At 37.5% G+C, this 27,990-nt stretch overlaps 1 protein-coding gene across 1 annotated transcript in view; it reads left to right on the forward strand.

The window, feature by feature from the left end:
- VPS41 (VPS41 subunit of HOPS complex) overlaps window positions 1-27,990 on the forward strand; it is a 192,916-nt gene that overhangs the window by 114,879 nt on the left and 50,047 nt on the right. The window contains exons 9-12 of the mRNA XM_069462590.1: window positions 32-178; window positions 6,508-6,574; window positions 22,654-22,751; window positions 26,475-26,604. Coding sequence (XP_069318691.1) covers window positions 32-178; window positions 6,508-6,574; window positions 22,654-22,751; window positions 26,475-26,604 — 442 coding nt within the window. The remainder of the gene's footprint in view (window positions 1-31; window positions 179-6,507; window positions 6,575-22,653; window positions 22,752-26,474; window positions 26,605-27,990) is intronic.

A 27,990-nucleotide genomic window follows, 5' to 3' on the forward strand; every position in this document is an offset into this window, starting at 1 on the left:
AAAGGATGCTTAATGCTATTTTATTTTCTAGGGTGTGAAGATTTTTGACATCACCTCAAAGCAGAGAATCACCAATGTGCCCCGGGATGATATAAGTCTTCGCCCAGATATGTATCCCTGCAGCCTCTGCTGGAAGGACAACGTGACACTGATTATTGGCTGGGGAGCTTCTGTCAAGGTATTTTTGTTTGTCTTTATAAAAAGTTCATGTTGCTGTAGATCCACTGAGTGTGGTCCAAAGGAATATGATTTCTTGAATGGCTTTTATGACCCAAGTATTTTCACCTGAATATACTGTGATGTGATTACCATTTAATTTTCAAATCATTTCATGTGCATAAGTTTTAAGATCTACTCTTGCTTTTCTATGCTGTGCAAAATAATTTGTGAACTTTTCCATGTTCAGAATGGTGCTGCCTTCTTCAATCTTTTTTTAATTGACCACAGCCCAGCTGGCGTTAGCTGTCAATGGCGCATGTGGTTGGTTTTGTTGGTTTTGTTGGTTAGGCAGGTTCTCCCCTCTTATTATTCCCTCCGTTTCCCTTAGCTTTTACCCTGAGCTTCTTCATTACAGTTATTGATGGTGGAGAGAGGTTAAAACTAAGTCATCCTGGTGCTTGATAATAATTTGATGGAGTAGAGGCCCAGACTTATTATCAATAATAAGATTTGGGAATATTTTCTGGTGTATGATTATCTGACCCTTATGTGCCTGGGTAAATGAAATTTAGCTGTTCTCCAAAAGAGGGCTCAAAGCTCATTCACATTTATTTCATGCCCACCAGTGCTTCTGTTATTTGATACTTCAGGGCCAAAAGTTGTTTCCCTTTAAAAATATATATAGCTTAATTGAAACATAGCTTAAATAAATGAAAAATTAGCTGAGCTACAAATGATATAAGAAAGTATCCCAGCGATAGTCCAATGGAAGAGCTCAGGCTTTGGGGGCAGAGAGACCTAGGATCGGTTCCACCTTCTCCATTTACTTCCTTTGTGACCCCCTCTGAGCCTTACTGATCATTCTTATAGTGTAAGTGCTGGGGAGGGGAAAAGAAATGAGGTAATGCCTGTGAAGAGTTTAGCACAGAGTCTGACATATGGTCATTGCTTAGTAAATGTTAGCCGTCATTGTTATACCGTGAAGTTCTAGAAAAGTCATGAAAGAGATGTGACTATATAAAATTGACTCTTCGCTGGAAAGGGCAAGCAAAACTGTTATTAATGCAATGATTGTTACTTCCAAAAGAAGCATCATTACACTTGAGATAAGGTCTTCCTGGCCCTTATGTTGATGTGATTCAGGTTCTCTTTTGTTCGTGTGTTAAATGAACACAACCTGATTCATATTTAGGATAACAGGAAGGAAACTGTGCCTAATAGGCTAAGATAAAAAAAGGGATTCCCCAATCTCTCTATCCCATGTGTGTGGTTACTCATCTAATAAACTTGTATTCTTGATATTTTAAAAATTCCTGAAACGGACTGGGTAGCTTTCTCCTTTGTTGTAAACTTTTCATTTACTTTTCTTATGTTGAAAGACAAGGAAAATAAGCCTGTAGCTAATGACATAACAAGTTCACTGATTATTAATTACCAGAAGCGCTTTCTCTAGTATGCTGAATAAGGCCCCAAAGATAGCAGTCCCTAATTCCCAGAACCTGTAAATGTTTCATTATATAGCAGAAAGGTGAATATTACTTTATATGGCAAAAGATCTGATTAAGTTAAGAATCTTGAGATGGGGGGTTATCCTGCAGTATCTGGGTGAGCCCTGCATGCAATCACGCATATCCCCCTGAGAGGGAGATACAGAAGGGGAGGAGGTGGCACCACCACAAAGGCAGCTTTGGACTGATGTGGCCAAGGGAAGCCGGCAGCCACCCGAGGCTGGAGGAGGCAAAGAAGAGATTCTCCCCTACAGCTTCCAGAGGAAGTGCAGCCCTGCTGACACCCTGATTTTGGCCCAGTGAAATTGATTTCCTACTTCTAACCTATAGAACTATAAGAAAATACATTTCTGTCGTTTTAAACCACCAAGTTTGTGATAATCTGTTATAGCAACAGTGGGAAACAAATAAACTTTTACTGTGCCCAAATTAAGGTCTGACTTATATGAAATTTTCATGTCAGATGTTTCATTTTATTGGGGATTCTTTTTCTTCAGACTCAGTTAGATGGGGAGCACTTCTCAGTTCAGAATTTTAGTTATGTTAAGGGAAGAGAAGATAAAGAAATGGTCTTTCTGAAGAAGGAGAGAGCAATCTTGTTGGGGAGAAACAACTAGAAACTGTGTAATAAAGTGTATGATTAGAGTTAACCATTTAATTAATTAATTCATTTGCCCAACAGACATTTACCAAGTGCCTGCAATGTGGCAGGAAATGTTCTAGTGTTGCAAAGACATAAATAGACAAATGAATGAATTCCTTCCCTTGGGAAATTTATGTTCTAGTGAGGGAAGATGGACAAAAACAAACAAGCAAGTAAGTATATCACGTTGATGGTAAATACCAAGGAAAGCATTTAAACAGGATAATGGGGAAACAGATTGGGGATAAGTACCATTTAATATAGGGTGGTCCAGGGATGGCCTCTCCCATAACTAATGGGTCATTTGGGCAGATTTCTGGAGGGAGCAAGTTGTACACCTCTGTGGGGAATTAGGGAGGGGAGGTGTTAGCAGAGGGAGCAGCATGCAGCATCCTTGAGGCAGGAGTCTGACTGGCGTGTTTTTGAGGAACAGCAAGGAAGCCATTATCGTCAGAGTGAGGGCAGAGGCAGAGGAAGGAGGGAAGGATGTGTGTTGGATGGAGGTGCAGGTGCAAATCATGCTGGGGCTCCTGGGCCTTTGTGAAGTCTTTGACTTTTAATTTGAGTGAGATGGGAAGCCAGCAGAGGGCTTTGAGCAGTGGAGTCAGTTAAGTGATCTAACTTGTGTTCTGGAAGAATCTCTGGTTGCTGTGTGGCACTAAACAGCAAAGGGGCAGTAAAAAGGGGAGACCATTTAGGAGCCTACCATAGTCACCTTGGTAAAAAGTAAGGTGTCTCAGGTCAGTGTAACAGAGCTGGTGAGAAGTGACTGGATCCTGGATATATTTTGAGAGTAGACACTAGAGTATTTGATGGTTGGATGTGGGGTGTGAGATAACCCGTTACCTAAGGAACTGGAGGAGGAAGCTACCTTTTACTGAAATGGTAAAGACTGTTGATGGAGCATGTTTAGAGTGGAAAAGGCAGAAATTGGTTTTGGATGTGTCCACTGGAGATGCCTAGTATCCACCCAGGTGGAGAAGTGGAGCAGACAGTGGGAGGAAGCAGGTTAGTGTCTTTGGCGAGAATCACTGTAAAGGCTCTTCTAGTCATTGATCTGCTCTTAAGCACTACATGCACTTAGGGTAGCACTTACCTGTTCACCCACCTGTACCTGCTGCTTCCTGCTTATGAGATAGGTGCTACATTAAGAGCTCAGATCACACAGCTGAGGAGGAGTAGAGTAAAGCCGTCACCCGGCTGCCAGTAGTGCCATGTGTCCTTGTCTTTAGAGAGATTGTGGCATGGCCAGCGAGGCAGGCAGGCCTCGGTGCAAGGTCCAATTCCGGCCAAGTGGTCTTGGGTAACTCTGCAAGCTTCAGTGTCCTCATCTGTGATTAGACATGATATCACTGCCTTTCAGGGGTATCCGAGGATTGGAAAAGGCCCAGTCAGTCTTCAAGTTCTGTCAGCATCTCTCAAATCTCTCTACTTCTTTCCATCTTCCCACAAGTCTTTCTGGCCCTGGTTTGCCCCACTCTTAATTCTGTCCTAAACAGTGCAGCTAGAATGATCTTTCCAGACTGCAGATCAGGTGATTTCAGTTCCTCTTTAAACCCCTCAGGGGATTCTTGTTGTCCATAAGACGACTGATCTTAAACATGATTTCAAGGTTCTGCATGATCCGACCTGTGTTCCTTTCCAGCCTCAACTCTGTCCCCTTCTCCCCCCTGCCCTGTGCTCTCTATTCCTGTCCGATTACCTTCCAGTTGAAAGCCTTAGGCTGTCGCATTGCCCTGTGCACCTGTGGTATCGCTCCTGCTTTTAGTTTACATGCCACTTCTTCCAGGAAGCCTTCCTGCCCTGCCAGTAGATGCCCCTGCTCTATATTTCCCCATTATACTTTAGTAAAGTGCCTTATTTTTTCCTCCCCCACTCTGTACCATAGTTTTAAGAAAATAACTGGATCTGTTTTACAAAGCCCTTAACTCAGGACTGGTGCCAGTAGCAGCCCCCAAAGTGTTAATATTGCTACTATATTTGCATTTTTATTAAACTTCAGATTGTTTGAAACACTACTCCTCATGTACTTACATCAGCACATTAAAACAGTTGTCCATTTGACATTGTGGAGTGTTCCTGTTAGACAGTTTAGCAGTTTCCTTAGTAACTGTGGAAAGAAGGGTAGATAACTTATAAGCCCAAAAGTCTACCAAATGGAGGAGAAAATTGGAGAAGTGGAAAGTAAATTTTATGACATGGACAGGAGACAGATGACAAAAAGCATTCAAGGGAGAAGATAGCTGGTCACTTCTCAGCCATAGGTTCAAGTCCTGCATCAGGGAAAGTGAGTACTCTAATGCATTCACTAGTTGCTGCAGTATTGCTGGACAGCAGTTTATACATGTGCATTAAACAAACAAAGCAGAACCTTATAAAAGTATACATGTCCATTGATATAAACTTACAGGAATTTATCCTAAGAGAACAAAAGTCCAAAATTTTTATATACAAGTATGTTGATTGCACTATTGCTTACAATAGACATAAATAGAAACAAAAAACTAATGTCCAAAGGGGGTATTGATTAAATAAACTATAGTACATTCACATAGTAAAGTACAGTTGTCCCTCAGTATCTGTGGGGGATTGGTGCCAGCACCCTCTGTGGATATCAGAATTCATGAATGCTCAAGTCCCTGATATAAAATAGCGTAGTATTTGCATATAACCTATACACATTTTCCTGTGTACTTTAAATCATCTCTGTGTTATTTAGAATACCTAATACAGTGCCTACACATCACTTCATTTGTGTGGATTCAATGCAGTACTCGGTGCATGGCAAATCAAGTTTTGCTTTTTGAAACTTTGTGGAATTTTTTTTTTCCTTAATACCTTTGATTCTCGGTTGGTTGACTACATGGCTGTGGAACCCATGGATACAGAGGGCCGAGTGTACTATAAAGATATTAAAAAATTATGCTGTGGAAGAATATTTGAATAATATATTGAATTATTTGTTTTAAATTTTTAGGTTAATAAAAGTAGCTTCTGTAAAAAAGAAATTGTTAGTGGTGTTTTCTTTGTGCTGGAACAATGAGTAATGCTTATTTTCTGCTCTGAGTTTCTCTATAATTTACCATTGTCTATGGTGTATACTGAGGCCAACGGCTATAAAAGAACACTATCTAAAGGATAAAGGAAAAAGACCCAATCACTGACAAAAGTTACGTAGGAGTTACCCCTTGACTTTAGATTGAGTCTTACCTGGATAGCTGAACTTACGTAAAATTTTCTTGCTTCTTATTACAAAGTAGAATATACTCACTTCAGAAAATACAGCAAAGAAAATAGAAAAACAGCCAAAGTCTTATCACCCTCAACCAACCATTGTTAACACACATTTGTGTTGTCTGGTGTGTGTGTGAGTAATGGATACTGGTTGAGATGTAGATATAGATTGAGATATAGATTTCTACCCAAACTGTGTACATATGACTTAAAACAGCAGTTGGGAAACTTTTTCTGTAAATAGATGGTAGTAAATATTTTAGACTTTGTAAGCCACATACCATTTCTGCTGTTTCTTTCTGTTTTGCTTTCTTTCCTCTGTTCATCCCTCCCTCCTTCCCTTCTTTCTTTCCTTCCCTCTTTCCTTCCTTCTCTTCCTCCTTCCCTCTTTTTTTTTTAAAAACCCTTTAAAAAAATAAAAACTATCCTTAGCTTATGGGCCATAACAAAAAAGGGCTAGGAGCTGGGCTGTAGTTGCCATCCCTGGATTTAAATTATATTTAATATAACATACTGATTTTTAATATACTTGACATAAGAAGAGCATGTGTCACTTTTGCAAAGTATCGTTTAACAACAGTGAAATAAATTACTAATATGTAATGAGAAACACAAGATCTAATGTGAACATTGCTCAGATTAGCCATGAAGAATTTCAGGTTATGTACTGCTGCAGGGCTTTATTTGGATGGCGATAAAAGTAGTCTTTAAGTAGAGTTGCATTGGAAAGTTTCCTTTCTTTCTTTGCCCTTGAAGAAGACTTTACTGAAGAGTAATGTTGGAGAATATAAGTAATGGTTGCTATATATTATTCAATTTAATTTCTATCATTTCAGTCATAGGATAGATTGTGTGTACTCCATCTTTAGTGCTACATGGTTAACAAAGGTATTATATATTGAAAAAATGTTATAAAGAACTTTCCATCAAATGAATAACATAACCTGTGAATTTATTTTCCAGATATGTTCAGTGAAGGAGCGGCATGCCAGTGAAATGAGGGATTTGCCAAGTCGATATGTTGAAATAGGTATGTCTCCACTGCTTGCCTTTTATGAGTGGAAAAGTTTAAAAAGTACCCATTTTATTAAGTAGAAACCTAAGGCCATGTTCTTCTTCAGGGCTCATCACTTGGTACCTTGATAAAATAGATCAAGAAGACTTTAAGTTTTGAAATTTCACCATGGAGACCCTTTTACTAAAAAAATGTATTTCTAATTTTCATACAATAATTTTGTAGTTGGCTTTGAAGTCAAATAACCATGGGTTATTTACCATGGGTCCTGGCTTTGTTATATACCACCTGGACTTTGAACAAATATCTACATGTTTCAGTATTCTTATCTATAAAATGTGGAAAGGAACACCTGTCTCACAGGTTGGTTGTGAGGATGACAAGAGTAACGCATGCACGCACCTAGCACAGTACTGATGCCATTTTCATCATCACTGGTCTGGCCCAAACTGCCACAGTCTTTTATCTGGACCACTGCAGCAGCCTCCTCACTGGTTAACTCCTTCCACTGTGAGTAACTCTCATCTAGTCTCCCCAGTGCAGTCAACGTGGAGATCAGATCATGTCATCATCCTTCAGTCCCTTCCTGCTGTTCTTGGGATGTAGATGACACTCCTCAGTGTGAACCAGCACAGGGACCTATGCTGGCCCTTGCCTGCCTCTCTGGCTGTGGCTCACACCAGGCTTCTCCCTGGTCTCTGCACTGCAACCACAGTGACCTTCTTTCACCTGTCCATGCTCTTTCATCCTCTCTGTCTAGAACATTCTTCTTGCCTCTTTTCATTTGATTGCCTCTTAATCATACCTTAGCTTTAGTGTTTCTTTCCTGGGAAAGCCACTGGACCTCCTCTCTAGGTCAAGTCCTCCCATTTTAGGTGTGTGTAACGCTGCATGCCTCCCTTTGCCAGCGCTTGTCACGCTGCAGCAATCCTGTGGTTATTCCATGCGTTTTGTCTCTACCATACTTTCACCTCCTTGCGAGCACACACTGGATCTGAGTTTTTGCTCACTGTATCTCAAGGACCTGGCACAATGCTTATCACATAATAGATGCTAAATAATGTGTTGAATGAATCATTGACTCTGGGAAACAACTATTCAGGAGAAGGATGCCATGGATGATATACCATTACTTTTATAACTTAGATTTTTAACTTAGTTTGTAAAAATTATTCTGAGGGAAAAAAATTGCCATATTATAAGTCAGCCATAAAATTCATTTGCCCATTTGGATGGTGGATGAGGAATATAAATTTGATGGTCATTATGACAAGGTGAAGCTGAAATAATTCATTTGCGCATGACTATTTCTAGAAACAGAAAGACAGATGTTGCACCCACATGGCTAAATTGGTTATAGCATTTAAACTTGGGGTGTTTTGTACATGAAGTCAGAAGTTGGTGGTGAGGTTGTAATAATTTTTTTTTTTTTACTTTAGAAGAATAAATACATAGTTCAGATTGCTCAGAGTAGGGACAAAATAGGTATATGCAAAATGTAATAGTACTGAGAAAACTGAGGAACAAGGTAAGAGAGAAAATTAGATAACGTGAAGATACAGATAATTGTGTCAGTATCTCTCTTCTTTCCTGCCCCTCCTTGCTTACCAGAAAACACCTCTGAGCATCTCAGTGTATAGTGTCCTGAGAGATAAGTATTTGTGTATTTTAAATACAGACAAATGAAACAAAAAAGCAAAAACTTTGGGAATTTTTAAGGATGTAAAAATTGCCAGGGAGGTATAAAAATGTAGCAACTGTCATCTTTCCTTAATTGATATTTATTGCTCACATACTAGGTATGTGCTGTGTGCATTACCAGCATAATTCACTTTATTCTCACAGGAACTCTCTAAAGTACAGGTAGCATGCTGCTCATTCTACTGATAAAGAAATTGAGGCTCAGGGAGGTAAATAACTTGTCCAAGATCTTACTACCATGGCCTTAAAATGGTTAGGATAAAACTCTACAGAATCACCAGAAAGCTTCCAGGGAGACAAGGCAGTTTGCTGAAGTGTATGATCTTGAGGTTCCTTAACCTTCATGATCATGCTTTTCTCACCTGTTAAATGGAGGTCATAATACTACCTTTCAGGATGGTTGTGAGAATAAGACATGGCATGGATAACATACCTAACGTGGTACTTGGCACACAGTAGATGCTCACTAAATCGTGGTGGTTATTATCACTGTGCAAACTCCCATCCCAACTCTGACTGCTAATAGCTGGCTCAGTGGTAGCCTTATTAGCCTAGAACCCTGGGATCATTTTATTAGAGTGTAGTTTATCTGTACTATAATTTACGTGGAATAGACCGTGTGTGGGTACTATGGTATCACATTACTGACATTTTACTACTATGGTTAATGGTTAAGTACCATTTTTTCCCCTCTTGAGAGCAAACCTTTAAGAACATAAGCCATTTCCACAGCAGGGGGCAAAGTGGTTTGGATAAGAGTCCTTGAGTAGAATAAAGGAAAGGGAACTATTAGGAGGTCGGGATTACAATTTGCTTTAGCCCTGAACAGTGTGAACCACTGTTCTTTAGTAAATGAGGTGAAAATGGCATTGAGACTAAAGAAATATCTATGGCTGTACATTTCTTAGAAGGCAGGTATTTATAACTCTTCCTTACAAATCAAAATCTCAAAAATAACACAAAAGTTATTCCTGTTAATAGGATATTGATTTACTTTTGTAAATGAATAGTAATAATAATAATAAAGATTAAGCTCACTGGCCAATCACCCACCCATAAAGAGATTCTCTGTACATAGGCCTTTGGGAGTGTTATTTTTTCCTTACAAATTGCACTATTAAAAGTAATGTGGTCCATGCCTGCCATACTTACTTTAACTTCACTTACATCTACTGTGTTCTCACAAGACTCCCTAACCCTCTGGATCTTTTCACCAAAGTCTTCCATGGTCTCTATGGAATGGTAGTTTGAGAGTTGATATTATGTTGTTGGGAAATGAAGCCAATGTTTGTGTATCATTTTCTGGGTGTATTCTCAGGGGCAGATGACTTACATGCAAGGAATTAACAATTGACTTCCTAATCTTGATTTCATATGGAAGTTTGTTTAAAAATAATAATAATTGATGGCTGAGTATGGTGGCTCATGCCTGTAAGCCTAGTACTCTGGGAGGCTGAGGTGGGAGGATCACTTGAGACCAGGAGTTTGAGACCAGCCTGAACAAGAGCAAGACCCCATCTCTACAAAAAAATAGAAAAATTAGCCAGGCATGGTGGTATGCCTATAGTTCCAGCTACTCAGGAGGCTGAGGCAGGAGGACTGCTTGAGCCTAGGAGTTTGAGGTTGCTGTGAGCTCTGATGATGCCACTGCACTATAACCTGGGTAACAGAGCGAGATCCTCTCTCAAATAATAATAATAATTGAGATAAACAACTATATGGGAATCTCTATAGAATGGCAGAGGAGCCAAGGAGAAAGAGACAGAGGAGAAAAGAAGGGAAATCTTTTTTCCTTTAAGTAGTGTCAGCATCTTCAGTAGATCATTTACTGTGGTCTTAGAATTTAGCACATCATTCTATTCCCAGCCTTTTGATTGATTGGGAAAACGATGACCTGGAAATTAAAGATCTGTTTGGATGGTGGAGGAGAGCTGTGAGAGAATTCTTTCTTAGATCTAAGTATCTCTTTACATCTTATTTTGATTCAGATGTACAGATTACAGCTGTGGGATAGGGATTTTTGCACATGAGTGACATGGTTTCATCTCTCAGTCTGAGTCTCAGTAGAGATTTTGACACCTGCTGATATTATTCATGGTACTTTTACTTAAAGATCTTGCTATGTATGCTTTTCTGTTATGTTGTAGTTCAGTTTAAATCTCTGTAATCTAATTCTTCTGTTCTGCATTGAACTTTTCCCCAACATTTTATTATGAAATTATTTTAAATATAGAAAAGTAAAGAATTTTATAGTGAACAACGTAGAACCTTCTAGATTCCACAGTTAAGGTTTTATTATATTTGCTTGACTACATACCTATTTATCCATTCCTCCTCTTGGGAGGAATGTAAAAATTCTTTCCCACTTAGTGCTAGAGACTCAGGTTTTTGTTGTTGGGAGTGGAATTAATAAATTTTCTCCATTATAAGTAGCAGTAAGAAATTTGAAGCACCTGAAGAAACAAAAGTATTTTGCTCCTTGCATAACAACCACCATCAGGCACAGTGCTCAATACATTACAAATAGAATGTCATTTAATCTTCAGTGTCCTAGTGGGTAGGAGCTATTATCTCCATTTTATAGATGAAGAGGCTGATGTTCAGAAGGGTCAAACAACCTGCTCAGGACTATAACATCCATAAGCAAAGAAGGCAGCATTTGAACTCAGGTATGCCTCGTTTTAAAGCTGTTGCTCATAACCATGGTACCATACAGTTATTCCCTCTACCTAACTCCAGCTCTAGTTTATAGCCAGGGGAACCAGGAGGATGAAGGTTTGCTCCGGCATTCTGATACAAACCACTAGGCAGAATTTCTCCAAAGACGCTTTTTATATACCAGTGATGATGGCTGCTCTCCTATTCTTTAAACAGCCAGATAAAATGAAAATGTAGTAGCTTTGTCTTTTGATTTTGGTTCCGAGAAGTATCCCTTTTGGAGAAGTAGAAATTGTGTTTTCATTTTTTTTATTCTAAGCTTGACAGCTCTTCCTTGCTTCTCTTTCAAATTGTTAGAAAATCTCTAGAAGCCTTGGATGGCTTTCAGAATTGTTTCTAAGGAAAGGAAACCAAGGCCATATTGTGGTTGCCTTTTTACGAAGAAGAAAAGCCCTTGTTTTCTACTTTTTAGTGTTGGTTTAAGTTTAGTTGATGCATCAAGGTAGTTTTATATTTACGACTTAAAGTGTAACTGTTTGGTTTGAACCTTTTGACTAGCAGCCTCATGACCATTTTCTTTTCTTTTGTTTCAGCAGTATGCTGTAATTTACTCAATGAATATTCCTCATCTGTGCGGCTTCATGAGTGCTGAGGTTTAGTAGATGAGATAATCATATCATATTAGTGTTGTCACTTAATTCACAGCAGTGCACTGAATATTGGTTAGAAAATGTGGAATTAAATTGCAAACTCAGCTTATTTTGAATGGTTTCTGACTCGTATGTACCATTAGCTCCTGTCTGATTTGAATGTTTCTGTTATTCGTCAGCCATTCTCTTCAGTTTCACTTCCATGTATCAGGTCTTCCCCATGACTTGCTGATCATTGTGAAGTCACTTTTACTTTAATGCATCTGTTTCATAACACAGCCCAAAGCTGTGAAAATGTTGTGATTTCCAAATGTATTTTCAATTATCAGTGGTCTTCCTTACAAAGTGTTTAAACTTACTGAAAAGTCTGTGGGCATTGTATCCAGTTAATGATGAAATGCTAACATCTGGTGACTAAAGGGCCAGAATCTCTTGGGAACAAGGCAGTATCATAAAGGGCCCCAATGCTTTTTCATAAGTGAATATAGGACCATGAAAGATAGTAATTCTTACTTATAAATTGCTTGACAAACTTTTTGTTTGTTTCTTTAAAAATCCTGGAAGCTAAGATCTATAGGATATCACTTTGTTTGGCATCAATGAAGAAACCAAATCCTTCTGGGTCATATTTAGCTAATGGACATTTTGGGACCAACAAGGGCTAAAAAGGGACAAAACAGAACAAAAAAGCAGTACAAGTTCTATGTACTGTGTACGGCAGAGCTTTTGCCCTTGCAGTAGCACAGCAAATTCAGGAGAAGGGCTGGTATACGCTGGCTGCATGCAGCAGAACCACCAGCGTTGTCAAGCCCTAACTTCTGTTCTTGCTAACTGCAGTGCACTTTTAATCTGAGCATATCTGTATTCTGACTTATATTTTCTAGTGTGATTTACATCTGGGAAAAAAATAAGACTTCAAATTCCTACTTCTGTTACCTTCTACTTAAGTGACTTAGTCAAATTACTTAACGTCTCTGGGCATTCATTCTGAAAGTGATAGTATGTGTGCTATTGGGGGTCCAACATCATTTATGTATTTGTGACTCTCACCCTGACCCCATTGCCCTGGGTAACATGAAGTTGATCTGTAACACCAACATGTTAAAATTTTATGATTGGAGGATTCTGGGTGGTGGTGGCAGCATAATTTTTCAAGCAAGCCAAGTTCTCACATAAGAATGGGACAACTAGATCACAAAACCAAAAACCCACAGACAACATTTATAACAAAACTGAGTGACAGAGATAGTCCTAAGAAGCCCAAGACACAAGTATATGGAACAAAAAAATCACTGATAGCCGCAAAACCTGCTGTGGTATTAGCATCTTGTGAAAGAAAGCAGAGGGGAGCAAGGGGTCATCTGGCAGACTTGAGGCCAGAAGAACTCCAAGATGGCCAGGTGGCATTCACTGGAAAGGACCTAGGCCGCTCTGAGAACAGCGGCCCGGGGCCTGCAGTGAGGTATGAGGGCCCAGCAGCCCCTGGGAACTTGCACAGTTGAGCAGCCAGGGCTTCCCTAGCACAGGGCAGCACTGAGGAGAAACTACTGGGAGCAGAAGAAACCCTGGGCAGAACAGGGACAACAGAAACAAAAGAAAGAGAAGTTCCAGGTGAAAGTGGGGAGGAGCAGAGCCAGGAAATCGCAGACATCACATGGCCAGATTTTTCATACCAAATGAAAACAGCAGAAGAGGGAGCTCTAAGGGTTCAGTGACCGACATTTCACCTAAAAAACAAGCACCAGAAAAGTACCAAGGTCAAATCCATACTGAGTTTTAAGGAAAAGTAAATAATGAGCAGACTAATATCCCTGGCAGTGAATACACGCCAGGAAAACACACCTACAAAATAGATCACAGCTGCAGTCTTCTGTTTCAGAATGAGCTACATCTTTAAAAAGTGATGAAAGAACAACAGAAATCAGAATTTAAAACTCTCAAAGAGCTGACAGACTTCAGGAAATATTTATGAGTAAAAGCTCATTTCAGAAATGAAGGCGCATAAGAGCAGACAGACAGAAAAATAATGTTGCAAGTGCAATAGAAGAGAAATAGGAGGAAAATGTTAAAAATCACAAAGCAATAAGGAAAAAAAAGATTTCAGGTTAAATGATAAATACTGAATACAGGGAAAGATAATTCAGCCTACAATTAAAGGGTCTCTGAAGAAAAAATAAAACAAAGTAATGGAACAAATACTAAAAACAGTCTTGAAAAATTTCTTTAAACTACAAAGAAACAGTACTATAAACTGTATATCATAATGTATGTCTATAAATAGTAACACATGATAAGCAACATCAAGATATGTTCTAATGAAATTATGGGACTTTAAAGACAAAGGAAAAAAAAAAAAAAGAAACGGGCATCTAGACCTGTACTGTCTAATATGGTAGCCACTAGCCACTGGCTGCTAAGTCTTTGTAGTGTGCCTAGCATGGATTAACATGTGATAAGTACTTGATTCCAAAGACTTAGTGTGGAAATAAAGAATAAGATATCTCATTAAGAAATTTTTATGTTGTTACATGTTGAAATATTTTTGATATGTTGCATTAAGTAAAATATATTATTAAAATTTTACCTCTTTTGCTATTTATTATGGCTACTAGAAAATTTAAAATTACATATGTCATTGTGTTTAGGCCTGCATTATATTTCTGTTGATCAGCTGATGAAGAACTTTGGCATCCCTTCTGGATCAGGACTGTGTACAGAATCATATTATCCTCATTCTGGAGCTAGAACACCTTGCTAAATGGAAGTTTCTTGTAAATAGCCCTTTTCTCTCTCTTTCTCTTTCTCTCTTAATCTACTTAGAATCTCCTTTTTCTTAGATTACTTCTAGCATGTCTCGGAATGTTTTATTCTCCTGAATAAACCAGAGTGCAGGAGCCCTTCCCATCTACATGGTGATGGGAGGGGAGTGCTGCAGCTGTATGCTCCTCACAGTTTAAGTCCATCACCTGAGCAATGCACAGCACACCCCTTGCAGGGCCCTCCAACCATGGCCACACTTTCTAGATCACCTCAATCTGAAGTATAGCTACTGTCTTCTGCAGCTCCCTATGGAAACTCTGCATTTTTTTCTCTCCTCCTTCCTCCTTCCCCCTTCCCCCTTCCAGCTCTTGCTTTTTGTTTTATTTTAGTATATTTGCTCTCCAACATAACTTGTATTTATTTTCTTTGTGATTTACCTTTTCCAGACAATCAGGTTAAGGATGAGCTTCTGTGGTATTTAGACCTGTAAACAACGTGTATTCAAACTGGGTTTCTTATAGGGAAAAAAATTTTTTTTAATTTAAATTATTAAAATCACTTTTGTGTAGAATTGAATAGGATTTTAGTGAAAATAAATAAACTGAAACTTCCATTGACCCACTGAACATTTGAAATATGAAACTAGTAATTACTTGAAGGTATTTTATAAAGTCAGTTCATAAACTTTTACATATTTTATGTATGTTCTATAGAAGAATAAATATTACCGTTCAACATTTCTTTCTCTAAATCGATGGGAGGAATATTCCTTATACCTTCACATTCTTTCTGACACTACTGTCTCCAGTCAGCCTTTCCGGAATTCAGCCCTAACATAAAAATTAAACTGAATCATGTTAGATTTAAAAGCGGTTGTGTTTCATTGCACTAATAAATAAAGAGTAATGGAAAAACAAGACACCACCATTCATTCTCAAATGTCTCGTTTTAAGGCAGAATGGCTGTAGACAATTTCCTAAATCAGCATCTAACATTAGGAAATGAGTTGTTTTCTACATGAGTTTTTTGTTTTTTTTTTAAATATGATATCATTACTAGTGGGTGTTAATGGAGACAAATTACTAACTGGTAGAGTACTCTAAACAAGATAAATAGCCATTATTTTAGAACTCTTAATTTGTAAATCATACTGGGTATTATTATAATTGCAGTTTTGTTTTCTATAAGAGATTTTTGTTGCCATTAGGAAATTATGTTAACAAAAAGAAAAAATGATTTATTAGTTTCAATATTATCTGAATGTTGGTAACTTGCTTAACTGTGCCTCTGGAAATCTTAACAATATTATTTTTGTGTACCACATCTTTTCTTTATTCCAATTTTGGGTTTTTTATTTGTACAAATATATGGAGTACATGTGCAATTTTGTTACATGCATAGATTGCACAGTGGTCAAGTCAGGACTTTTAGAGTATCACATGCATTGTAACCAGTAATTATTTAATAATTTCTCATCCTTCTCCTCCCTTCTACCCCCTTACCCTCTGAGTCTCCATTGTCTATCATTCCACCCTTTTCATCCATGTATATACATTTTTATGGCACCCACTTATGAGCAAGAACATCTGATGTGTGACTTTTTGTGCCTGGCTTGTTTCACTTAAAATAATGACCTCCAGTTCCATCCATGTTGCGCAAAAGATGTAATTTCATTCCTTTTTATGGCTGAATAGTATTCCATTGTGTATATATGGATTTTCTTTATCCATTCATTTATCGATAGACACTTAGATTGAGTCCATATTTTGCTATTGTGAATAGTGTTGTGATAAACATGCAATTGCTGGTATCTTTTTTGATATATTGATTTCTTTTCCTTTGAGTACATATCTAGTACTGGGATTGCTGGATCAAATGATAATTGTAGTTCTTTGAGAGATCTCCATACTGTTTTTCATAATGGCTGTACTAATTTACATTCCCACCTACAGTGTATGAGAGTTCCCTTTTCTCCACATCCTCACCAACATCTGTTATTTTTAATAATGGCCATTCTGACTAGGGTAAGATGATATCTCATTGTGGTTTTGATTTGCATTTCTCTGATAATTAGTGATATTGAACATTTTTTCATATACGTCCTGCTGAAGACCAGGAGGCTCCCTCTGCAGCTTTCAGGGAGGACCGTGAGGTGCACTGGTTTGGAAGTCTTTGCTCTGGCACTCACATCCCAGGTGCCTGGGCAAGCCACTCAACCACCCTGCCCTATACACAGGGTTCCATTTATATGTCTTTTTGAAAAATGTCTATTCATGTCCTTGGGCCAGTTTTTATTATTTTTTTATTGTTATGGAATTGTTTTGAGTTCCTTGTATATTCTGGATATTAGACGCTTTTTAGTTTCATTAAATCCCATTTTTCTATCATTGTTTTGTTGCCTGTGCTTTTGAAGTCTTAGTCATAAATTCTTTTGTCCAGAAAAATTTTCCCTAAGTATTTTTCTAGTTTTGGGTCTTACATTTAAGGCTTTCATCCATCTTGAGTTAATTTTGTATGAGGTGAGAGATAGGGATTGAGTTTCATTTTTCTGCATATGGCTATCCAATTTTCCCAGAACCATTTATTTAAGAGGGTTTTCTTTCCCAAATGTATGTTATTGTCAGCTTTGTCAAAAATCAATTGGCTATAAATATGTGGCTTTATTCCTATTTTCCCATTGATCTATATGTCTGTTTTTATACCAGTACCATGTTGGTCTGGTTACTGTAGCTTTGTAAGGTAATTTGAAGTCAAGTAATGTGATGCCACCAGCTTTGCTCTTTTTGCCCAGGATTGCTTTGGCTATTTGGGCTCTTTTTTCGTTCTATATGAATTTTAGGGTGGTTTTTTCTAATTCTGTGAAAAATGACATTGGCAGTTTGATAGGGATTGCATTGAATCTGTATTTTTTTTTTCATGAAAAGATTTTTATTGTAAATTTTAAATTCATATACAAGTCTATAACCATTCATTTTTATTTCAATAAAATAAAATTAATAGCAAAAATAATTTCAAGGTTGAACCAGTTTAAGGAAGAAAAGTTAGATGGTATGAAGAAAGACAGCAGAACAAAAATATTTAAAAGAAATGGATAATATATTTCAGTCTGCATACTTTAAATGTTTTTTCATGGTGACATTTAAGGATCAAACATTGTCAGAGATATTCACCAACTTACCACTTCTGTTATTTGTGTGCACACATATGAAATTGACATTATTTTTTTTGCTCATTTTGCTTTGGACAGTGTGGTCATTTTAACAATGTTAATTTGTCCAATCCATGAACATGGGATGTTTTCCCTTTTGTTTGTGTTCTCTTCAGTTTCTTTCATCAGTGTTTTGTAGCTTTCCTTATAGAGATTTTTCACCTTCTTGGTTAAATTTTATTTTAATTTTTTGTAGCTGTTATAAATGGGATTACCTCCTTGATTTCTTAGCTGGGTTGTTATTGTTATATAAAAATGGTACTGATTTTTTTGTATGTCGATTGTGTATCCTGTAACTTTATTGAATTGATTTATCAAATTGAAGAATTTTTTGTGACATCTTTAGATTTTTCTAGATATAAGATCATATCATCAGCAAGTAGGGAAAATTTGACTTCCTCTTTTCCAATTTGGATGCCTTTTATTTCTTTCTCTTGCTTGATCGCTCTGGTTACGACTTCCAGTATATATTGAATAGGAGTGATGAACTGGGCATCCTTGTCTTGTTCCAGTTCTTAGAGAAAATGCTTTCAACTTTTCCTGATTCAGTATGATGTTAGCTGTGGATTTGTCATATATTGCCTTTATTTTTTTAAGCTATATTCTTTCTGTTCCTAGTTTGGTGAGAGTTTTTATCATGAAGTGATGTTGAATTTTACCAAATTATTTTTCTGTGTCTATTGAGATGATAATATGGTTTTTGTCCTTGATTATGTGATGTATCATGGTTGTTGATTTGCTCATGTTGAACCATCCTTGCATTCCTGGAATAAAACCCATTTGATTATGGTATGTTATCTTTTTGATGTGCTATTGGATTTGGTTTGCTAGTATTTTGTTGAGAATTTTTGCTTCTATGTTCATTGGAATATTGGTCTGTAGTTTTCCTTTTTTTGTTGTGTCCTTTTCTGGTTTTGGTATCAGAGTGATACTGGCCCTGTAGAATGAGTTAGGGAGAAGTCCCTCCTCAATTTTCTGGAACACCTTCAGGAGAATTGGTATTAGTTCTTCTTTGTACCTTTGGTAGAATTCAGCTTGAATCTATCTGCTCCTGGACTTTTTTGGGGCGGGGAGGGGGAGATTTTTTTATTACTGATCCAATTTTGCTACTCATTTTTGGTCTGTTTAGGAGTTCTGTTTCTTCCTGCTTCAATCTTGGGAGGTGGTACGTTTTCAGGAATTTATCCATTTCCTCTAGGTTTTCTAGCTTGTAAATGAATAGTTTGTTCATAATTGTTGCTGATAATCTTTTGTATTTCTGTAGTATCAGTTGTAGTGTCTTCTTTTTCATTTCAGATTTTGTTTATGTGGATCTTCTGCCTTTTCTTGGTTAGTCTAGCCAATGGTTGTTTTAGGACAGTATAGAAAAATCACCCTCCAAACTGAGATGGTGCACAGAGACCATAGATTGACTTGGACAAGTCCAGCTTGGCAAGTTAATTGAGTTTATTAGAGGTAACTTACACAGGGTGTTCACTCTGAGGTGGCACAGGACTTTTTCAGGGAGTAAAATCTATGCTGCCTGCTCATTTTGGTGTGTTAAATTTGTTTTTAGTGAATGATGTGGAATCTTCCCTGATGTCAGTGCATGTATACATGCTAATTGTATTAAGCATGTGCAATGTATCCATCATGTTTCTTAATGTGACCTATGTTATGTTAATGATATTAAAATTGTTTTTAGGTGGGGATTTTAGTAAAATGAGCCAAAGGATACTATAGGGCAGTAAAAATGTTTACAAGCAGTCTAAACCAGTTTACAAGGAGATGTTTACAGCTGCCCTCAGGGCCTTGCAGTTTTTCTTGGTATTTTTGTGTTTATTGTAAGCCAGTGCTTTTCACCCTTAGATGTCCATTTTTCCCTGTGAGGAACCTCTTTTTTTATTTCTCAGTGGTTTATCAATTTTCTTTATCTTTTCAAAAAACCAACTTTTTGTTTCTTGGATCCTTGATATTTTTTTAGTCTCTATTTCATTTGTTAAAATAGTTCTGATCTTTGTTATTTTCTTATAATTTTGAATGTGGCTTGTTCTTGCTTTTCTGGTTCCTTGAGGGTACATCCTTAGATTGTTAATTTATGATCTTTCTACTTTTTTGATATAGGCATTTAGTGCTATGAACTTCCCTCTTAGCACTGCTTTTGCTGTATCTGACAGGTTTTGGTATGTTGTATTTTCATTTTCATTTGTTTCAAAAAATATTTGATTTTATTATTTACCCAAAGATTGTTCAGGAGAATGTTGTTTGTATAATTTCCAAAGTTTCTCTTGGTATTGATTTCTAGTTTTATTCCACTGTGGTCTGAGAAGATACTTGATATGATTTAGATTTTTAAAAATTTGTTGAGACTTGTTTTGTGGCCTAACATATGGTCTGCCTTGGAGAATGTTACATATCTTGTTGAAAAGAATGTGTATTTCGCAGTTGTTGGGTAGAGTGTTCTGTAAATGTCTGTTAGGTCCATGTGGTCTAACATCCAGTTTGAGTCTGGTGTTTCTTTGTTGATTTTCTGTCTTGATCTTTCTAATACTGTCAATGGGATCTTGAAGTCCCCCACTATTATTGTATTGCTGTCTATCTCTCTTTAGGTCTAGTAATATTTGTTTCATGAATCTGTGTTTTCCAGTGTTGGGTACATACATATTTAGAATATTTATATCCTCTTGCTGAATTAAAATGCTCCTAGTCAGTCATTTTTAACATTTTTGTCAGCTTATAATTTACCCACTGCCTACAGTATCTGTCTAAATTATTACTAATTTTAAATTAGTAAAGTCTGATAAGATTTACTACTTAACAAATAAGCATTTATTACAACATGTGGAATTGAGAAGTGAAATAGATTTGTGTATCTGTAATCTTCCCATGTTTTCTTTAAAGAACTCATTAGAGTTTCTATCATGTTCTTAATTAGAGAACAGGAAATTTTTTGTCTTTTTCATGCACGTTGTTGTGGGCTAGGGAATCAGGATGTTGAGGAGGAAAGATTTGAATAGGATTATTTTCTAGCTTCTCTGTTCTTTGTCTTTCAGCATATTCATAAAAACCAAGGCCATGATGTATATTTGGTTACCTTTAGGAGAGACCTTTAGGAGAGACGCTGACCACTGCCTGTCAGTTAGACTAGAAGCCCATTTGGCATCCCAAGCAGAAAGAATACCTGTTTTACCCATCGCTTCTTTTGTGACTAGGGGATGTTTTCCCTCGGGTGCCTGTGGCAAACAAGCACAGCAAAGCCTTCTGATTACCATGAGAACAGTTCTGAAGTATATCTGATTCTTTGTTCTTCACCCAAGTTACTGATAGAGAACTGTGTGTAGCATTTCAACAACGATACGTGATTTAGTAAAACAAACTCAAGTCCATTTCTACCAGTCAGAGTTTAGTAACCTCAGGAACGATAGCAATCAAAACCTCTTGTTAATATGCCTGGATGTCTTGTAGAATGTGAAGTTGCTACCTCTATTGTTAATGGGTCCTGTGTGGCCCCATACTGTTCAATAGTGTCTGTACATTCCAGCTGTCCCCTGCCCCACCTCCCAAATGCACACGCAGCACTGTGAGCTTTTCCAAAACCTTCTCCAGCCTGGGTATGCTGAATGTGCTCATCTCTACACATGTGGTAGAAGTGGAGGTGGTTTACCACATATGCTCTTTTGTGAACATTTATCACATTGCCACTTTACCAAAACTGTTTTCAAGTGCCTGAATAAAAATATTCAGGAAATATGTGTTAGTGACAGGGCTGGGACCAGAGCACCTGCCCTTGGACTTCCATTCTGTAGTTCTTTCCAGGGCACCATGACCACCCATGCAATCTAATCAAGGACAAAACATAAGAAATGTTGTCCTTTTTAAAGTGTGTGTTGCTGTTTAGTGACTTTTTGGTCATCCTCAGTTTTCATTTTGGTGTGAAAATTAAGTTGTCAACACAAGTGTGTAAGGAGAAGCATTAAAGATCAGCAAAGACAAAGAACATTAAGTGATCGGCAAGGGAAAGGAAGAAGGAAAATTCAGTAGCCCTCCTTTTATCTATATTTTGGATTATATTTCTACTCTGATTCCTTTCCCTTGTAAATGAGAAAAGTTATACTCGCAGAAGTTAAAAATGACTTGTCCAAGTTAAATTTAGTGGAAGTTATAAACCTTCCTAACTCAACATTCAATATTATTTCCAGTGTGACACACCGAGTTCCCTCTTTGGGTAAAGAGGATAATTTCTTCATGGAAGTTAACTAAATCTTCAGCTAATACCACAGACTCTGGAGAAAATCTGAATGAAGACACTCTTAGACAATGCAGTGGGTTCCGATGAGAGTTTACTCCCAGATGAATTCTTAAGTGCAGAGTATAGTTCCTGGAAGAATCTCTGCAACACCACTATTGTGTCAGTGAGCTTTTTCTCTCAAAAAAAAGCCACCCCAAAATTCAGTCTCTTAAAACAACGATCATTTATGTTTTACAGCAGCTAGTCATTAGAATCATACCATAATAATATTTGTACTTCTTCCACTGAGCTTTCTATCAGATCTTTGGAGTCCAGTGTAATTAAATCCATGTGCTTCTTACAAGATGCAATATTTCTTCTAAATTTTAAATAGACTATTTTTTAAAAGGAAAGAGAAATTTAATATTTTTCTCTGACCTTTATTTCACTTAAGAAGTAATGGTGTTTCATCATAATGTAATGCCCTCTTTTTTAAACTTCAAGGTCTGTAGTGTTTTATAATTACAGATAGCATTCCTCGTGATCTTTGTACCACTGTAATGCCCCAATTGTGCATTTTAAAAAGTTGAAGCATCTTCATGCAATCTAACTATGTCATTTTTAAACTACCTGGGCACAGCGTCATTGAACATTCATGCTACTGTTATCATTGGATTCAGTTTTGTTTGTGATGGAAATTTTCAAGTCTAAGTTCTCACTTACTCTTTTCTGGTCCTGATTGCTATGAAGCACTTTTAGTGCTAAGTCTTGAAACTTATGTTCAACTATGCCCCCTTTATGTTGGCTCTTTAAGGTGGGCCCATCTGGCATTCACAGTCAGTGTCCTTCCAGCTGAGTGCTGCTTGTTGCTCCTGTTAATGATGAATCCTTGTGTCCCTTTTGTTTGCAGTGTCTCAGTTTGAAACTGAATTCTACATCAGTGGACTTGCACCTCTCTGTGATCAGCTTGTTGTACTTTCCTACGTAAAAGAGATTTCAGAAAAAACGGTAATTATTTTCTCCCCAAATACAAAGGGATGAGGGGGTTCATTTTTAGCATTACACCCAGATCAGGTTGTACGTCAGAGGAGTCTGCTATAATTAGAGCTGGTCTTTCTGACCTATAAAATAAGGTTGGCAGAGATTATCCTGTAGACCTAACATATTTACCTTTCAGAAACTCTACTCATTGCCTGCCTTTGTTCCTCTTTCTGAGCAAAGAAGAAAGTCTTTTTTTTTTTTTTTTCATCTCTCTTGGTGTTTTAGTCAAAAGGAATGAAGGATTCCTCTTGCTGAAAGGCGAAGAAACTAAGCTGACATTGTGCATTGGCAGAAATGACAGCAATGAAGTTGATCGGCTGCAACAACAAGGGTCCCTGTGGTCAGAGGGAATTATGGAAAGGGCAGTTAATTATTTCCTTTGGTCCAGACATATTTGTTTACTTCTCAGTGGTCTAGTGATCCTGACCAGATTGATAATTGCTTTGAAATGGATTATTGCTTACGCTCAGTTATCAATGCAAATGATGGGACAGCGAGATGTGTGGCTAATAGAAAGCAGCACATGATCTAAATTTCCTACTATATGACCTTGGAAGAAGGCTGTATATATGGCCCAGTGGAGGGAATGGCGTTGGCTCCATTCCCAGCTTATCCTTATTGTTAGAGTCCAGGGGTCCTGCCAGCAAGAGGATGGGGGGTAGCTTAAAGGCATAAACAAGGAGACCTTACTGTAAAGGATTTTCTTTTGGGTGCTGTATATAAAAGGAATTGCAATTGATTCTCCAGCCCTTTACAGTAAATAGGCAAGTGGGCTCTCCTTGTTTGTATCCTCTCCTTTTTTTTTCTTTTCAAATGGCAAGAAATAAAATGGGGAGAAAAACCCTGGGAGCCATGGTTTTGAAGTAGTAGCTACTCTTGAGCATTTCTCTGAGCGAGCACTTGCATTAGGAAGCCATCACTATAGTAACTGAAGCTCTGGGTGCCCATGTTGCTAGGCAATGAAATGCTGTAGACTTAAGTGAACACTCCAACCTACTAAAATCAATAGGGTTGGCTTCTAGCCCTATTGCAGGACATCAGTTTACTATTATTTTATTTATTTTTTGAAAATAAAGAAAAGTAGTGGCTCCTGAGGGAATAAATACAGTGCTTTTTGTTGAGGAATGTGGGGAGGATTGAGAATGTGATTGAAAGAAATAAGGAAAGAAGCAGTAAAATGAAAAAGGGAAAGTCTAATAAAAATTGACCAAGAAAGAAAGAAAGAAAACCTTTGTTAATAAAAAACAGAGACTATTAGAAGGAAATAAAAAACAAAGACAGGCCAACCTCATAGAGCAAATTAGAAAATGGACTTTTTTCAGAGGAAGTGAGGGTCTTGGAGATAACTTGAAAATGTGTGTGCCAGTGTATATATTTACTCATTTTACAGAACACTAAAGTGCACCTTAAATCCTTAAACACGAATAAACTCATAAAAAAGACTAAAGGAGGCCGGGTGCGGTGGCTCAACACCTGTAATCCTAGCACTCTGGGAGGCCAACGCAGGAGGATCGCTTGAGGTCAGGAGTTCGAGACCAGACTGAGCAAGAGCGAGACCCTGTCTCTACTAAATACAGAAAAAAAAATTAGCCAGTCAACTAAAAATAGAAACAAAAAATTAGCCAGGCGTAGTGGCTCGCGCCTGTAGTCCCAGCTACTCGGAAGGCTGAGGCAGGAGGATTGCTTGAACCCATGAGTTTGAGATTACTGTAAGCTAGGCTGACGCCACGGCACTCACTCTAGCCTGGGCAAAAGAGCAAGACTCTGTCTCACACAAAAAAAAAAAAAAGACTAAGGGAATAAAGGCTTTGGTCTATCCCCTGCCCTGACTTTCTTTTTCCATATTGAAAAATTTGCTTTTATATTATTCAGTATTATCCCTCCAAATATTTTCCATGTAATACCATTTACACATGTGCATGTGTTCACATAGTTGCAATTACAGGCACATGCTGCTCTGCATTACACTATTTTTATGAGCTTTTTTCCATTTTCTCTCCATATGTGTATGTAGTCTTCTCATTATCACGTTTGGTAGTTGTGTACTATTCCATCTGGTTAGTACACCCTAATTTATTAAGCTGCTCGCCCAGTGTTTTACTTCTATTTCATTTATTGATAAAGCACATGTGTGTTAAGAATTGTGCTAGCCACTGGGGGTCAAAGGTCAACACAACCAAGTTCCTGCTCTTAGGAAGGTCATGGGTAAGCAGGGCTGTTTGGCCAGGGAACAAAAGATATAACCTGAAATGAATTGCATTGCTGATGCTTTTCTTACGAATACAAAGGAACTTTTTATATGGTCTAGTGAGGCCATTTTTTTAAATTTTATTTTACTCAAAATTTTTTTTTACTGTGCTCTTCTGATTTTGATATGTTTTTCATTGTTATAGTCATTTTTTTAAGTATTCAAATCTTTTAGTTTTTTTCTCCTTTTTTTCTAGTTTCAAAATTGATAGATTTCCCATTTTGCCACAGATCTTATAAACTATGGTATATATTCACTAGTTTTTTTATGTACTAGTTGATCTTTTATAGCTGCTATTTTATTTTGGATTGTTTTCAGTATATGAGATACAAAGCTAGTATAATTACTATTCAGTTACCCTCAGAAAATTGGTCAAAGAAATCTAGGCTTACCTTTTTTTTTTTAGGAAACTTGGAGAGTTGGGTATAGTTCAGGATTTGTTTCCATTCTTTTCCTCTCATCTGTGTCTTCCCTATACCAGAGTCATACTGCTTTAGGTATCGTTGTTTTGGAAAATGAATTCAAACACATGTTTTATGACTGTATGCTAAATACTCAGAAAGCATGAACTTTAAAGTAAAACAGACTTGATTTCAAATCCAAGGTTCACTGTAAGTCCCACTTTTTCTACAAATCCCAGCCTTATCATTTGTGTAACTTTAACCGTAGTTAACTTTTTGATTCTTTGTTCCTTTATCTGTAAAATTAGGAAGAGTAGTACTTAATTTTGCAGGGTTAATTTAAGAACTCAATGAGAGTAATCTCTACATAATCCCCTACTAGGTTGGTTGAACTGTCCCTGGTCCCGTTTAAATGACATCTCATCCTTCCCCATCTGTCTTTATCTAGAGCTTTGTTGTCCAAAACTGTAGTCACTAGCCATATGTGACTGTTTAAATTTAAACTAATGAAAATTAAATAAAATTTAAAATTCAGTTTCTCAGTCACACTAATCACATTTCATGTGTTAGTAGCCACCTGTGACTAGTGTTTACCATATTGGCAGTGCAGGTATAGAACATTTCCATCATCTCAGCAAGTTCTGATTTGGAGATGACTCTTAATCTTTGACTTTTTGGAATTACCAGCAAGTTTACTAGTAGTGGCGATGATTTAAATAATGGAGCAGTTTGTGATATTATCTTTATTATTCCTCACATTTGTCTGGAAGAGATGTAATAAAGTGTCTAAATACAAGGTCGCTGTCTTGAGCCACCGCTTCCGTGGGAGTTGAATGGGAAGTAGTAGTACCTGTCCTCTTTGTCTCATGCAACAGTTTAACTGTTTTATTTTCTATTAAAAGGCTGCTTATGACAGGCTATTAGAAAGGCTTACATGTGCCAAAATGGTAAAACCAAGGCAAGTCTGGCTAACTACAATTAATCTGTATAACGTATAGAAAAGTAATTAAAATGAGCCTTTCCCTCTCTTTTCCCCACTAGGAACGGGAATACTGTGCCAGGCCTAGACTGGACATCATCCAGCCACTTCCTGAGACTTGTGAAGAGATCTCTTCTGATGCTTTGACAGTCAGAGGCTTTCAGGAGAATGAATGTAGAGATTATCATTTAGGTGAGAGATATCAAAGATCTAGCTCATGTGATTTCTTACACTTACAGTTTTTTTCCCTCTTCTACTTGATTTACAGTAAAGGGAATTTAAATTGAGGTGCTGAAAGGATCTTAGAAAATATTTGGGTAGGCCTCTTCTGTTGAAAACTAGGGCATCCAGGCCCAGAGATATTGCAGAACTTACCCGAGCTCTGATAGCAGAAGGAAAGGGTAGAGATGAGACCAGGACCAAGGTGAGGATTAGGCTCCTTGTTTTTTGTTCGTGTATTTTTTCTATTGTCCTAACTCTTTAATGTGACACTTAATGTTGAGCAGCGTGGCTCTGTGGTTGTCATATCACTCCCAACTTTATGTTCCTGGAAGGTTTGAGTTTGCTCTGGGGTGGCGGAGACTGAGTGCTCAGAGCCTGGAAGAGCCCTGGCACATAGTAGGTGTTCAGTGAATATTTACTGAGTGGATGGCTGAATACACGAGTCACTGCTCAGAAATAAAAGGGGGAGCCATTACTATTTAGTCATACCAGGGACATCTGTGGGTGTTATATCCTTGGAAAATATATTGATGAAAATAGAATAGTTAAGCTTTATAGAAATTCTTTTACTGCTTTAAAAGCAAATGACATTTTATGAGAATGCTTTCAGTTCTCATTTTGACCAAAGGAACTGAAGAAATATTCTATACATGTTTGAACTTTCTTATATGAAGCACCTAATGAGTTGAAAAATACTGAGAGTATATTCTGGACGTGGCAAAAGTGATTCACAACTGAAATCGTCCAATCTAGGTATTTTGCTCAGAGCAAACTCTGCTGCACGCTTAGAAACCCTTCCAAACAGGTTTTATAATTGAATTCTGCAGGAAACCCTCAGATTGGCATTGTGCATAACATGCTGAAATGATAGATTATGTCCCCAGGGCTTGGGCATCTGTCATTTGTGCCTTAGGTGGCCTTGACCTTGATGAGGAGGAAACTTATATCGCCAACTGTGGGGTGTAATTGTTCTGTAAAAATAGAACAGTGCTGTAAATGGCCATAAATGAAGTTTATATACAGTAGATGAATTCTCAAATGCAGTAGACATGGAGAATTTTGAACACTTTTTCAGCTGAAATGAGAGTTAATGTATTAAACACAGAATTTTAAACCCACCTTATGTTTTTAAAGTTTTTTAGCATTTTTCTCCACTCCTTTCCCCTCCCTTGCTTCCTTCCTTTTATTTCAAATAATTTTACACTGAAATATTTTTAATAGCACTGAAATACATTCTGTCATTCTCTGTCCTTTCTCCTGTCCTTACTTTCCAACAGAGCCAAACACTTGGAACAAAGGTAGATGTGTTTTCTGTTTACTCTTAGATTGGGTAGCCTAAACAGGTTCTCTGAAACC

The sequence above is a fragment of the Eulemur rufifrons genome, chromosome 29 (genome assembly GCF_041146395.1).
Source record: "Eulemur rufifrons isolate Redbay chromosome 29, OSU_ERuf_1, whole genome shotgun sequence".
In the NCBI taxonomy this organism is placed as follows: domain Eukaryota; kingdom Metazoa; phylum Chordata; class Mammalia; order Primates; family Lemuridae; genus Eulemur; species Eulemur rufifrons.